The sequence below is a fragment of the Mastomys coucha genome, unplaced genomic scaffold (assembly GCF_008632895.1).
Source record: "Mastomys coucha isolate ucsf_1 unplaced genomic scaffold, UCSF_Mcou_1 pScaffold15, whole genome shotgun sequence".
NCBI classification, from domain to species: Eukaryota; Metazoa; Chordata; class Mammalia; order Rodentia; family Muridae; genus Mastomys; species Mastomys coucha.
Window position 1 is genome coordinate 70,367,309 of NW_022196897.1, and position 15,322 is coordinate 70,382,630.

General features: G+C 40.4%; 1 protein-coding gene across 3 annotated transcripts in view; it reads left to right on the forward strand.

Annotated features, from left to right (window-relative positions):
• Window positions 1–15,322, forward strand: part of Itgav (integrin subunit alpha V) — a 76,411-nt gene that overhangs the window by 47,164 nt on the left and 13,925 nt on the right. For all 3 annotated transcript variants that reach the window (XM_031370810.1, XM_031370809.1, XM_031370811.1), the window contains exons 14-21: window positions 699–744; window positions 2,852–2,959; window positions 4,880–4,938; window positions 6,569–6,723; window positions 8,273–8,410; window positions 11,768–11,835; window positions 12,457–12,604; window positions 13,104–13,196. In XM_031370810.1, the coding sequence (XP_031226670.1) occupies window positions 699–744; window positions 2,852–2,959; window positions 4,880–4,938; window positions 6,569–6,723; window positions 8,273–8,410; window positions 11,768–11,835; window positions 12,457–12,604; window positions 13,104–13,196 (815 nt within the window). The remainder of the gene's footprint in view (window positions 1–698; window positions 745–2,851; window positions 2,960–4,879; window positions 4,939–6,568; window positions 6,724–8,272; window positions 8,411–11,767; window positions 11,836–12,456; window positions 12,605–13,103; window positions 13,197–15,322) is intronic.

The window sequence follows — 15,322 nt, forward strand, 5'->3', positions numbered from 1 at the left end:
GTGTGTGTGTGTGGATGGTGTGTGTGTGTGGATGGTGTGTGTGTGTGGATGGTGTGTGTGTGTGTATGGTATGTGTGTGTGTGTATGGTGTGTGTGTATGGTGTGTGTTTGTGTGTGGATGGTGTATGTGTGTGTATGGTGTGTGTGTGTGTGTATGGTGTGTGTTTGTGTGTGTGTGTGGTGTGTGTGTATGGTGTATGTGTGTGTGTGTATTGTGTGTGTGTGTGCGCGCGCGTGCGCGCACGCACGCCCAGGTATGGTGGTGTTTGACTTACGTGTGGTTCTGGTGCATGAGGAGGTTGGAGGATGTGTGTGGATGTCACCTGGTTGATTCTTGCCTTCCCACCTTATTGGGGACAGGATGTGTGTGCTGCTGCAGCTTTGCTGGCTTGGGAACTTCAGGGGAGTCTCAGCTCTAAGTAGGAGCATGTTAGGATTAGAGACACTTGCACAACTGAGTCCAGTGCTTGTAAGCACCAGGCCATCTCTCTAGCCCTCTAAAATGTTCTTGTTTAGCTGGAGGAGAGCCTAACTGGGGATGAGAGTTTACTCACTATTTTGACATAATTTTGCCTTGTGCATATTATCTTAAAAACTTCTTGGTTTTGAGAATAAAACCCAGGAGCAGTAAACATGCCATAGATAATGCGTATTTTTAAAACCACTTTTATTATTAACATGTTTTTTTCTCTCTCAAGACTTAGTTGTAGGAGCTTTTGGTGTGGATCGAGCTGTCTTATACAGGTAGGTTGCATATACTTTATTTAATACAGGAATATTTTAAGTTATTTGAAAATTTTAATTTACGTACTCATTTGAATTTCAGTTTGACTTTCCTGATGTAGTGACAAAATTATTTGTTCTATTCAAGGTTTGCTGCACATAGTATATATTCAAGAAACTCTCAAAGAATAGAAAGCTATACCTTTTTAAGAATATTTTTTAAAGACTATTTAGAATTTTCCCTCACTAGCCTTTAAATTTTGTGTGAAGACATTGTCCTGCATTTTTAGTCACCCTTAAACTGTATGGGTAGTAGCTGAAAACATCTTTGCCTTGTGTACACAAAACACTGGGCTTGGGCCCTCTGCCCCAACAAAAATGAATTTAAGATGATAAAGGTTTACATTTTCGTAGAAGAGGCAGTGAAACTAAATTGCTACTTGTGCCTCAATGTTTCATGACCATAAAGGTGGTATGCCATAAACATCAAAACTCTTTTATTTAAACTAGAGCATGGTATACAAATTCTCACTTTTTGGCTGTCTACGTGCTCTTAGTTCTTTGGGTCATCCCTTCCTCTACCTCAGAACACCACTGACCTCTTAAATAGGTTGAGGTTTTTACACATTATAGACTGAACTTGGTAAGAAAGTTTCCACTGGAGTGGTATAAGGCACTGTGATCCATCAACTTCATCATAGCCACGGAGAACATAAACTTACAGACCCCGGCTGGGTGTAGTGGTGTACACTTTTAATCCCAACACTTAGGAGGCAGAGGCAGGGAGATCTTCATGAGTTCTAGGCCAGCCTCGTGTACAAAACCAGTCCAGGATAGCGAGAGCTGTTACACAGAGAGACCTTGTCTTGAAAACCACAATAAACAAACAACACCCCCACAACACACACAAACACAACAAAAACCCTTACAGACTTTGAGGATTTGTCATTTGGAGCAGCCTCATTGACCTGACCCATTGTTCTTGAATATAAAACTTAGACTTGTGCATCTGAATTTTGCAAAACTGTACTCTCAAGATGAATATTCCTTCTTTGTAATGTTTGGGACCGGAAGTGCTTCAGATTTTGGAGTTTTATAGATTTTCAAGTATTTGCAGAGACTCAGTTAAGCATTAAGCGTTTCTAGTCTAAAAATCCAAACTTGAAATAGTCCAAAACATTTTTGATCATCTTGTTGGTACTCAAATTGTTGTAGGTTTGACAATCCATAGTATTTTATTGTTTGGATTTTCAGGATGTGGGGATACTCAGATATATTTTAGTTTTATAATTATTGTTAATGATTAATATAATTAATAAAGTTTTATAAAATTTATAAACACTTGCATGAAGTAAGAATTTAAGAAATTTAAAGGACAAGATGGGTTGGAGAGTTGGCCTAGCAGTTAAGAATGGAGTTAGGAGCATGGACTGTTCTTGCAGAGGACCCAAGTTCAGTTCCTAGCATCTATGTCAGGCCTAGAACTCCATCTCACTGGGATCTGATGTCCTTTTCTGGCTTCTGCAGGCATCTGTGCTCATTCCCACCCATCTTCCACCCCAAATGCACAAAATTAAAATGATAAAAACAAATATTTAAAGAGTATAAAATGACCATGTGTATGCTGTGCTGTAAATGTTCTTCTCATTAAGAAGTCATGTCTGCCTTAAGTGTGATCTGTAGGTATTCTGCCTGCATTGCAGGATCTGTCTCCTTTCCTATACACATGCCTGTCAGCACAGGTAGGTTTATGGCATACACATTCCTGCCCGTGTTCCCTCTAATTAGCTGGATGTCCTATAGCTAGTAACAGTTGTGCTTTATTGTGCTGAACCCAGGAAGGCTGATTGATTGTCTCACTTGCCTGGAATTGAACAATTGCCAGGATGCAGGACTGAATTAGGTCAGTTGTGGGTAAAATGAGACATTCAAACATCTTATGTTTACATCTAGGCTAGTACAATTGTCATTGCTATTACCAATAGTAATGGGCATTGAATTGAATTGCACCTGTAGTGAATGAGAATTTAATCAATCTATTTTTAAATAACCTTTCTCTCTTCTCTCTCTCTCTCTCTCTCTCTCTCTCTCTCTCTCTGTCTCTGTCTCTCTCCTCATTTAAAACTAGAGCCAGACCTGTTGTCACCGTAAATGCTGGCCTTGAAGTGTACCCTAGCATTTTAAATCAAGACAATAAGATCTGCCCGTTGCCTGGGACAGCTCTCAAGGTTTCCTGGTAAGGATCTTTGTTTTGTAGTGTACAAACAACACAAAGTTAGCTGGCAGGACTGAAATAAGAAGCCCAGGCAGTTTCTGTGAATGCTGTCTATATCCATGTCCCAGATAGGTTATAGAAGTCGACTTTCAAGGAAGCTATCTAGAAGGTTCCAGAAATAGTTTCTAACTTAATATGAGAAAGATTTTTAATGTATTATGTATGGTCAAAAGTGTATTCAAGAAGAAGAAAAAGGTAAGCAGACCTTAAAATATTTTAATTTTAATTAGAAATAGGCCCTTCTAAAAATTTAAGTTTATAAAAGGATGTGTTTTTTCTCAGACTTCATATATATGAATAATATTACAAAATTATTTTTCTCTAATATTTTGGTTTTTTTTGCTTGTTACACACACACACAGTCTTTTTTTTGTGTGAGTTCTCTGTATCATAATTTCTTAAATCTTAATATGAAATTTCCATTTTTGCTACATTTTCATTTAACTGTACTATAGTTTTCTTTTATTGAAATCGATTCATATTGTTTTAAAAACTTGAAAATTTTCATGTATGTCCAAGTAAATAGAACACTTAACTAATTAAGGAGCCTTGACTCACGTATAATGAGAGCAGCTGGCCCTGAGGAACTCTGTTCATGGTTCTTTACAGGAGGTCAGATAGAACTTAAGGGTATGATGTGAACCATGCATAGATACGAAAACTTTATTTGAAACAAATCTGAGAAGGGCATTTTCCTGGCTTTCTTGAATGATTGCTACAAACATTGAAAGTTTGCAGTTCTCATTCTCCATTGGATTATGTAACACTACATACACAGCAGTACTTAACACTAGCTCTGTGGTTGGTTGGCAACCAAGCTGTTTAGGGTTTAGCTCACATTTTTACTGCTCTTACCTGCTCTCACCTTTCCTATGGATACTGGGTAAGTTCTGCTAATGTAGTCAACATTAGAAGGCTTCTGGTGTGATACCCAGAGCTGTGTGTGCAAATATAACCCTGTTTTACAGAAGAGCCCCTGGGCTCTTGTAATCATGACCATGGTACAGAGTGACAAATATATTTTGCATCATATTTCAGTGAATAAGAGGCCATGTCTCAACAATTAGACAGAGATGATAGGGGAAGACACCCAGAGTGGTCTGCTGACCTCCATGTGTGTACATATAGGCAAGTTCCTCCCTGCATGTGTACATACATGTACATACAAACACACAGGCAACTAATACATAGATAAATACTAGAAGAATATTAAAACATAAAGAAAGATGAATTTTTTTTGTAATGCAGATTCTACCATCTATTCTCTGCATTTGTCAATTCAACGAACCATGGAGAGAAATATACAATAAAAATTGTCGGGGGCTGGTGAGATGGCTCAGTGAGTAAGAGCACTGACTGCTCTTCCAAAGGTCCTGAGTTCAAATCCTAGCAACCACATGGTGGCTCACAACCATCCATAATGAGATCTGATACCCTCTCCTGGTGTGTCTAAAGACAGCTATAGTGTACTTACATATAATAATAAATAAATCTTTAAAAAAAAATTGTGTCTGTTCTGGAGATGTGCAAAACTTTTTTCTTGTTATTCCTTAAAAATGCAATAAGCAGATAATTCACATAGTATTTACATTATATGAAATGTTTTAACTGTGTGGGTGTTACAACTATTCTGTGGGTGGGTGACTTAAAGTTGGAGGATGTCAGCTGTCTGCAGACACAACATTATTTTATATCAGAGTCCTCACGACCTGCTGGTTTTGGTGTCAGGGAGAGAATGGCTGGTGGCTAGAACCATTTCACACCACCCCGAATGCTAAAGGAGAGTTACATTAGAAATGTGAGATTTGGGTGGTACTCAGTTTTTGGTAATAGACCTAAACTAGATTATGGAGTTTACATTTGAAAACATTTTTCTTACAGTTTTAATGTCAGATTCTGCTTAAAGGCGGACGGCAAAGGAACCCTTCCGAGGAAGCTCGGTGAGTATCTCGCGTACAGGATCAGCGTGCTTCAGGGCACACGATGCAGGTCTTCAAGTAGCTGTTATCATTTTAGCCTGAATGTTTATGCTTGAAGACACTTAAGATTAAATAATTAGATATAATTACTTTCTTTGGCAGCTTGTAGGTCAGCTCAAGAGGCAGTATTTTTGTTGCTGGACACTGAACATAGGGATGGTAAATAGGAGGCAGCATTTAGGACGTTGCGTGGTTAATGACAGGAGGTAAATGGGGCCCGGGCGAGGTGTCATTGTTTATGAATCTGTGCTCTACTGAGAGCTAGGGAAGGCCTTCCCCTTCCTTGGAAAGGGTGTAAAGTTTGTGTTGCTGCATTTAGTCTGTGGCACCAACACCATTCCTTCTATGCTGAAATGATTGATGTGGTCTGAGAGCACAGTTTGCCAGTTGAATGGATGGTGACTTCTGCTACTGAGTAGGGGCAGGCTGGAGAAGAATGCTAAAGGAGCTGCACTCAGTGTGATTGTGCAGAGGATGGCAAGCAGGACCTCACTGCAAGCTCAGATTTATGTGCAGACCACAAGGGAATGAGAGAGCAGAGGGATGCCCCAGGACTGGTTAAGTCTGTGGTGGAGTGAGCTCACTTAAGGAGAGGTGATGTAGCCGTAGAGACCAGAAAGAGGGATGCACCTGCATTCAAGATTAAATACTTAAAGAAATAGACAGAGAGACTTGAGGTTTTAAAAATTTACATTACTGAGTTGGAAGCCAGTCTGGTCTACAGAGTGAGTTCCAGGACAGCCAGGGCTATACAGAGAAACCCTGTCTTGAAAAAACAAAACAAACAAACAAAAATTTGCATTATAAGTTCCTTTTAAGCAACTGCTTAAAGAAATAAGTATTAGAAGGCAGTAATTGTAACAATTGCCTGCATATTCATTTCAAATGATTTGTTACCTATTAGATTCTCTTTGGCCATATGCGTCAGGAGGGACATATTCAGTTGTCACATTAAAGAGCAGCTTCATTGGAAACACCGTTGCAAGTGATATAAGCTGTTCATAATACTCAATGTAATGATGTGGATGCACATTAATCAATACTTACCAAAATCGACAAGACACTTGGTACTTGCATTAATTAGTAGAAGTCCTGTGTGTGTGTGTGTGTGTGTGTGTGTGTGTGTGTGTGTGTGTGTGTGTGTGTGTGGTGTATGCCTGTGTGTATTATGATGGGGATGGAACCTAGAGTCTCATGCATTCTACCAACAGCTTACTCCCCTTACCTAGTAGGAAAAGCCTTAATTTACTTCTGTTTCAGTCCATGACCATCCTTACTTAGCTTAAATTAAATAAGCTTTTTTTCCCCTTAGCTTAAATTAAAAGCAAAATTTCCTCCTCTGATAACTTGGCTTCATTGCTGTCATTGTAATTGCATATGACATTTTTGGGGGGACAAGAGAATTATTTAGTTATTAGTTTCTGGAATTAATGTGTTGCTGTCTCACCACAATGCTTAGGCATTTAAGTGAATTTAGAAGGAAGTCGCTTTTCAGAAATGAGTATCTCTGCCTGCAGGAAAAGTCTAGATTGCTAGGACAGCGATGTGCCAACAAGGAATGTGTTGGTTATAAATGCTTTGGTTTGTATAGACTTCCAGGTGGAGCTTCTTTTGGATAAACTCAAGCAAAAGGGAGCCATCCGACGAGCACTGTTTCTCCATAACAGGTCCCCAGGGCATTCCAAGACCATGACTGTTCTCAGGGGGGGACAGATGCAGTGTGAGGAGCTGGTGGCCTATCTTCGGGTAAGACACTTTCTGCACCATTAACTTTTCTTCGTAGTTACCCCCTCTTTCATGTATATGATTTTTCCTACCTGTAAACTGGTGTTTAGTTAAAAATGAAAAGCTCAGAAATACACCAAAGAAAATTGGCTTTTCCAGTGTCAAAGCCAATATCAAAGGTAGAGTTTATTCCTGTCAGATGGATGTTCGAAGAGGCTACAGTGTTACCGAATGAGTCCTGAAAAAATACTTATTTCTGGAAATATTGCTGAGCTCTCAAGTCTGTAAAATCTCCGGTTTCCAAAAAGTAAGCAGTCCCCTGCAACAAAATTTTGTAATAACAAAAACAAACTGGGAAACCACAAGTAATCTTTGACAGAAGAATGGATAAACTGTCATAACATATTACCCAGCAGTAACGTTTAACCTTGTATATATGGAACAGCATGGGTAAGGCTTAAACTGTTAAATGGAAAGAAAATCAGAGGTTATGTATGAGCTCGTTTCCAGTTATCTAAAAGAGAAAAAAACAAACATGAGGGTCGCACCATTCAGTGACGAACGCACTGTTAGATCTCTATCTGACAAAGTGGGCATGTAAATATCCACCATCAGGAAAGAATGGACACATGAGATTTCTAGACAAGCTTGAAAACAGAGGTGTCAACAGAGCAGGCAGGGAAGGGTGAACTTCCTTCACCCCTCAGCAGCCCTTACACTAAGAAGGGAAGCAAAGGTTGAAAGGAAAAGAAGTTGGACCACTTAAAGCCACATTAACATTGTTCTGATTACTGTGTTGGGTAGCTGCCTGAGTGTTCATTTTACCCTGTTGACATAAAATAACAGCCTCGCTCTAAGGATAACAAGAGAAGAATTTATTCAAGGAATGCGAGTGACCATGGCTGGAAGCCTCTTCCCCTGAAGCCCAGACCCTGGGCTGAGTTGTGTATGTTTTTACAGACACAGGGCAAAGGGAGGTTGGTGGGCTACAAAAGACAGTGGAATCTCTCCTGTAAGGTTCAGATGCCATCTTTAACATTGTATACAGCATTCAGATCTCTATCCCATTCTTTGGTTGCTGGAGGTGAGAGATCCACCAGGTTTTCTGATGGATTCCGATAGTGTCAGCTAGCAATGGCAAAAGCAAGTCAGATGCAGAGATTTACAGCTAAGAGTTATTAAAAAACACTAATAATATTCTATAGCAACTCTGGTTCATTATCTGAAGTATTACATCGGTGCGTAATTGGCAGAGCTCAGCTGTTAGCAGACTGTTAAATACATGTGGTTTCTTCAGAGAACTTTGGGTCACAATTAGTGCACTTCGTAGGTTTTTGTATTTGTTTTGGTGAGCCAAATGTTACATTATAAAACTAAGCCTGATGAATAGTTCTTACTGAACAACTGTGTGAGTATTACTTTATGCTTACTAACAGTTAACACAGTTTTTCAGATGTTAGAACTGACTGTTCTGTGATGAATTCAGCTGCTTTTGTGGTTCTCCCGGTTGTGGATTTCTCCAAATAGTTTAGGTGGATGTCACCTTTAACCTGAAGCTCTTTTGTTTCAGGATGAATCTGAATTTAGGGACAAGCTCACTCCCATCACCATTTTTATGGAGTATCGGTTGGACCAGAGAGCGGCTGCTGATGCCACAGGCTTGCAGCCCATCCTGAACCAGTTCACTCCAGCCAATGTCAGCCGGCAGGTAATGCATGGCCGAATTTATTTCTTGCCTCTTAAATCTTTTGTTAAGGCTTTATAGTTTGTGTTCTTAAGTATCATAAGGGATTGTTTTTACAATGTCAGTACATGTTTAATTAAGAAATCAGAGGGGGTTGGGCAGTGGTGGCACACGCCTTTAATCCCAGCACTTGGGAGTCACAGGCAGGTAGATTTCTGAGTTTGAGGCCAGCCTGGTCTACAGAGTGAGTTCCAGGACAGCCAGGGCTATACAGAAAAACCCTGTGTGGATACTTCGATCCTTCTTAGAAAGGAGAACAAAATACCCATGGAAGGAGTTACAGAGACAACGTGTGGAGCAAAGACGGAAAGAATGGCAATCCAGAGACTGCTCCACCTGGGGATCCTTCTCATATACAATCACCAAACCCAGACACTATTGTGGATGCCAACAGGTGCTTGCTGACAGGAGCCTGATATACCTGGCTCCTGAGAGGCTCTGCCAGTACCTCAAAAATACAGAGGTAGATGCTCACAGCCATCCATTAGACTGAGCACAGGGTCCCCAAAGAAGGAGCTAGAGAAAGGACCCAAGGAGCTGAAGGGTTTGCAGCCCCTTAGGACGAACAACAATATGAACTAACCGATACCCCCAAAGCTCCCAGGGACTAAATCACCAACCAAAGAGTACACTCATGGCTCCAGTAGGACTCATGGCTGCAGCTGGATGTGTAGCAGAGGATGGCCTAGTCAGTCATCAATGGGAGAAGAGGCCCTTGGTCCTGTGAAGGTTCTATGCCCCAGTGTAGGGGAATATCAGGGCCAGGAATCAGGAGAGGGTGGGTTGGTAGGTAGGGAAAGTTGGGAGGGAATGGGAGTTTTTCGGAGGGAAAACCAGGAAAGGGGATAACATTTGAAGTGTAAATAAAGGAAATATCTAATTAAAAAAAAAGAGAAAGAAAGAAAGAAATCAGAGAGGGAAATAATCAGAAGATGTAGATCTGAGATCTTTAAACCTATTCAGTGGTTATATGCATTAAAAGACTGGGCTACCGACCCCCTGGAGGTCCCAGGGACTGGACCACCAACCAAAGAATACACATGGAGGGGTCCATGGCTGCATATGTGGCCTTGTTGGACATCAGTGGGAGGAGAGGCCCTTGGGCCTGAGGGTGTTCGGTGCCCCAGTGTAGGAGAATGCCAGGGTGGAAGGATGGGAGTTTGTTGGTGGGGGAGCACCCTCATAGAGGCAGGGGGAGTGGGGATGGGATAGGGGGTTTCTGAAGGGGAGGCCTGGAAAGGGGAAAAAATTTGAACTGTAAATAATGAAAATATCCAATAAAACACACACACACACACACACACACACACACACACACACACACACACACAAAGAGTGGGCCATGTTTTATATATACACAATAGTAAAATGATTTAAGGAAAATAACAAAAGGCCGGTTTATTTACATGCAGCTTTTAGTACTTACATCTTGGTTGTACATTTTGTGGTTGGATATATATATATATATATGTGTGTGTGTATGTGTGTGTGTGTGTGTGTGTGTGTGTGTATGTATGTGTGTGTATATATATACACATATATATAATGCATATGCCATTTTATGTATATATCTTATATAAGAAATTACCAAGTCCAGCCCTGCTTGGTCCTGGAAACCTGACTGGGGTGGTAGAGGAATGAAGGGTGAACAGACATACAAGTACTGAAAAGCTGGGGTCAGGTGGGTTATGTGCACCTTGATGGAGGAGTGCCAACTATCACACAGCATCTGGGAACCTCAGTGTGTTTGTTATGTACAACACAGGGGGAGGGGTGGGCTAGTCTTATAGGCGGTCTCTGTGGGTGAGGAATCTTAATGGAAACATCTGGGAGGGAGAAGGTGCAATTGCTAGGTTTTGCACACACTGCCAGTATTTGCACTGAGACCAGAGGAAAGCATTGCCAGTTCTGAGCCTGCACTGTATGGGGAAGGCTTTCCCATTCCCATGGGTCTGGTGCATTGGTCCTTCACACTGCTTTGCCCACATCTGTGTTCAGCGTTGTTATTGGGGTGGATGGATGCTGTACCGTTGATTAACTTTATATCTGAGCTTCCTAGGATGTGGGATTTTCTTTAGAAATAACTTTTTACCTGTGCCTTATAGTATGGTTTTGATGTATGGACTGTGACTATTTTTCTTTATAATTTTAGAATTATTTTAGAAATCTTTTTTTTTATGATTTATTTATTTATTTTATGTGTATGAGTACACTGTAGCTGTACAGATTGCCATGAGCCATCGTATGTGTGGCTGCTGGGAGTTGAACTCAAGACCTCTGCTGGCCCTGCTCGCTCCGGTCCCGCTCACTCCCGTGTAATTTTCTGCAGCTGTCTTCAGACACACCAGAAGAGGGCATCTCGTCTCATTACGGGTAGTTGTGAGCCACCATGTGGTTGCTGGGATCTGAACTCAGAACCTTCAGAAGAGCAGTCAGTGCTCTTACCCACTGAGCCATCTCACCAGCCCTATTTTAGAAATCTTTATCATTATTGCTACTACTTTATTTTTGACATAAGCTCTCATTGAAATAGCAACAAATAAACCAAGAATGGCCTTGCCTTTATTTTCCTTTTTTTCTACCAACATCTTTTTTTTTTTTTCTTTTTTGAGACAGGGTTTCTCTGTATAGCCCTGGCTGTCCTGGAACTCACTCTGTAGACCAGGCTGGCCTCGAACTCAGAAATCCGCCTGCCTCTGCCTCCCAAGTACTGGGATTAAAGGCATGTGCCACCACTGCCCAGCCAACATCTCTTTTCTTGCGCTGTTTCTCCCTTAAGGGTTTTTGTATGTGTTCTTCATGGCACATTCTCTTGGCCAGAGCCAGAAAAAACAAGTTTAGATTTTTTTTTTTTTGGATATTTTCTTGATTGATGTTTTCTTTGATGTTGATTAATTGATTGATTGATTGATTCTAGTTGTTTGGTTGATTTGTTTTTTTGTTTGTTTTGTTTTGTCTTTTGTCTTTTTAAAAAAGTTCTTTCCCAGTATTTTGTATATGTTGAAGTTATTTTGACCCTTTTCTCCCTACTTAATATTTGCAGCCAGTTTCTGTGATAGCAGCAGAGGCCAGTGTCTTAATGAGGAGCCCTGATTATCTTGTCACTGCTTGTATAGGTTAGCCAGGAGCACATTTAAAAGGATCCTTCACTTCTTGTACTAGACTTTATTCCAAAATGCTAACAGCTAATTTCAGAAATACAAAATTCTAAGTAGTTATATTTTACCCTATTTTTTCCTTATTCTTGATTACCTACCCTGACATGTTTAAAGATGAGTTTCTAGGATCCATGTCAAAAATAATAAAATGTTTTTCTTTAAGGCTCATATTCTACTTGACTGTGGTGAAGACAATGTCTGTAAACCTAAACTGGCAGTTTCTGTAGATAGGTAAGTTGTACTCTAAACCGTAAATATAAAAATATAAGAATTTTAAATGGAAAATCACACTTTTCTATTCAAGATGCTAATGTTTATAAGGAGAATTATTTATAGTAAAGGAGAATTCATGATCTTCTTCACAATAAAGCAATTAATTTAGTGGTATAAAAAATACCCACTGTATTTTCACTGGGGACCTGGCTTGGCAGGTTTGTGACCATCAGCTTTGATTGTACCATGAGTCCTCCTAATTGCCTTGATACACTTCATTGTGGACAAGCTCTGAGCTGAGGAACGTTCTTATCACTTGGTGAGACTGTTGTAAGAATTATGACAAAAGAATAATTCATCTTTTTAGCAAGGCCATCAAGGAATTAAAAATACATGCATAGATGTAATATGACTTTGGCAGTATGTGTACACAGCCATGATCTGTGACAGCCATCATCATTCCGTCACACAGTGTGGAGCACTGGCCTTGCATCCAGTGTGTTATTTTCTGTTTCCTGTTGAGCTGTGGAGAAGCCTTGACCTATCCTGAGACAGCAAAGGCTGTCGGCTACGTGACTTATCTCCTGCTTCTCTCCCAGTGGAATCTCTTTTCACTGTTGGATTTGAATTAACTTCCAGTGATCAAAAGAAGATCTACATTGGGGATGACAACCCCCTGACCCTGACGGTGAAGGCGCAGAATCAAGGGGAAGGAGCCTATGAAGCAGAGCTCATTGTTTCCATCCCACCGCAGGCCGACTTCATCGGGGTTGTCCGAAACAATGAAGTAAGCAAGCCGTCTCTTTGAAAATCACAGCTCACTTCCAGCTCTTATTAACATTAATGAGGCAGTCCATATTTAGTGAAGCCCAAGTTTAGCCATTCTATCTAAGACTAAATTGCTAAACAATAGAGTCTAATACGTAATTCCTTTCGGGCCTCATGCTTTGCATAATATATTATTGTGGAATTATTAGGTTTGCCAACCACACATCTGAAAAATGAGGTCAGCTAAATCTAGTCTCTAAGCCTGCCCACCACATTGCTAGCACTGTGACCAGAATCTAAGTGCTCAGGGGTCTGCCCAACACTTTTACATTTACGTGCAGCAGTGGTCCCCAGTTCTGACTTCTTTCTCTATTTACTCAAATAGATTTATTTGCTTCATAAAAAGAGGAATTTAAATACTACAGGATTTTGGGTAGTTTCCACTGTTTTGGCTACTATTAGTTTCTTTTTTCATCCCAACCCCACTCCTCTCTTGTTTTCTTTCTTGTCTATCAAAGGCCTTAGCAAGACTGTCCTGTGCATTTAAGACAGAAAACCAAACCCGGCAGGTGGTGTGCGACCTTGGAAACCCAATGAAGGCTGGAACTCAAGTAAGGCATTTTAATTCGATGGTTTTTTTCTCCCTGTAAATAGAATAGTATGTTTTTTTTCCCCCTCTAGGTTTGTTTATAGTAACTTCAAACGAAGTTGGGTTTTTCTTTGTTATTGCTATTTGTTTTTGTGTGCCAGGACCTTGCACATGCTTGGAAAATGCCCTACTGCTGAGCTACATACTTAGTCCTGTTTTGCTTGTGTTTTGAAGATAGGATCTTCCTATGTAAGCTCAGCATGGCCACAAACTCTAGTTCTTCCTGCCTTTGCCTCCTAAATGCTGCATTACAAGACTGCTGTGTACCACCATGGCAGCTCTCAGTCATATCTTTATTTTATATATTTTTATTTAAAAATTAATTATTTGCTTATTTAATATATGTATATGTGTGCATTATGCCTACATATATATTCATGTAGGTGACCACATGCTATGTGGAGGTCAGGACAACTTTTGGAAGTTGATTCTCTCCTTCCACCATGTAAGACCTGGGAACTGAACTCAGGCCATCAGGTCAGGTAACAAGTGCCTTTACCCACTGAGTCATTTCACTTGCCCTCAAAGTAGTAGTATTAAATTAGTTTTGAGTTAGAGTTTAATAATTAGTAGAGCTTTGTTTTAACTAGGATACTAAAATCATAGGTGGAGCTGTATTTGATAAACTTCTCTTCACCGTGCCTTAAATAGTAAGCAGTAAATAGACAAAAACATGATTTAAACTGAGGCTTAAAGTGATAATTTTAGTGTTTTGAGCCAGCATGTCTGTGGAGCCTTAAAAGCCGTGCTGACAAATACAAAGGCCTGTTACTCTTCAATAAGCTGATGGTGTTTTATTAACCTGAAGTCTTAGTTTGTAGGAAACTTGGTTGGATCAGGCTTCCCTTCTGAAGGTGAGCACAGAGCTTTAGAGCATGAAGCCAAGCTCCCAGGGAGGCCCTTCCCAAGCCTTTTAGAAAAGCAACAGTATTGTTGTTCCTGGTATTCAGGAAAACATGGCTGAACGTGTGTTGACTTACAAGTAGATTCGTGGTGTGGCACACCAGTGTTGGTTATGTGCACATCTGTGGCCATGGCCTAAACATAGCATGCTTCTTAAGTGTTCATCAGCAGGCGGCTGTGATTCTGGATAGACGTGTCCTAGAGAGGAACTTTGTACCATCTCATCCTCTCTGGTTTTCTAGCTTATGGCTCCTTTAGTTCCTGCTTTTCCTTTTTTGCTTTTTCTTTCTTTTTTTCTTTTTGTTTTTCAAGATGGCATTTTTCTGTGTAGCCCTGACTGTCCTGGAACTCACTTTTCTAAGTAGCCAACTCCAGACTTTGTAATGTGAGTGCAGCCCCACAGAGGTGTCTCTTTTACATCCAGCTCTGTGAACCCCAAGAAGCCTGCTATCTTATACGTTTAATAGGGTTGTTTTAAAGTCAATCAGTTTTCTGTGTTGGGGCTTAGGTTGTCCCGAGGGAAGGGGACTGGTATGAGAGAGAGATTCTGTTTCCTGTCTGCCTTCTTTAACACTGTACTTTTTTTTTTTTTTTAAAGATTTATTTATTTTATGTGAGTATACTGTTGCTGTCTTCAGATTCACCAGAAGAGGGCATCTGATCCCATTTCAGATGGTTGTGAGCTACCATGTGGTTGCTAGGAATTGAACTCCAGCCCAACTCTGTACTCTTAAAAGCCCTTCAGAGCTGGAGAGATGGCTCAGTGGTTAAGAGCCCTGACTCTTCTTCCAGAGGTCCTTAGTTCAATTCCCAGCAACCACATGGGTTTTGAGTTTAATTCCCAGCTCATAACCATCTGAAATGGGATCGGATGCCCTCTTCTGGTGTCTGATGACAGCTACAGTGTACTCACATAAATAAACCTTAAAAACAAAACAAAACACCCTCCAGTGTTTCCTGTCTGGTTTCCTAACTCAAATCAGTTGTCAGCTTCCTATATCAAGTCTTATACTCAATTGTGCAGTGCTTTCATTGGAACAACAAACATTGTAACTTTTGGAAAGACAGTTAATATCTTAGGGAGGTATGATTATAATTAACAGCTTCTACTATGACTTCAGTGGAAAATCCTATGTAATTATTTTTGTTTAGTTTTACATAAACTCATGAAAGTGTGTTTTAGAA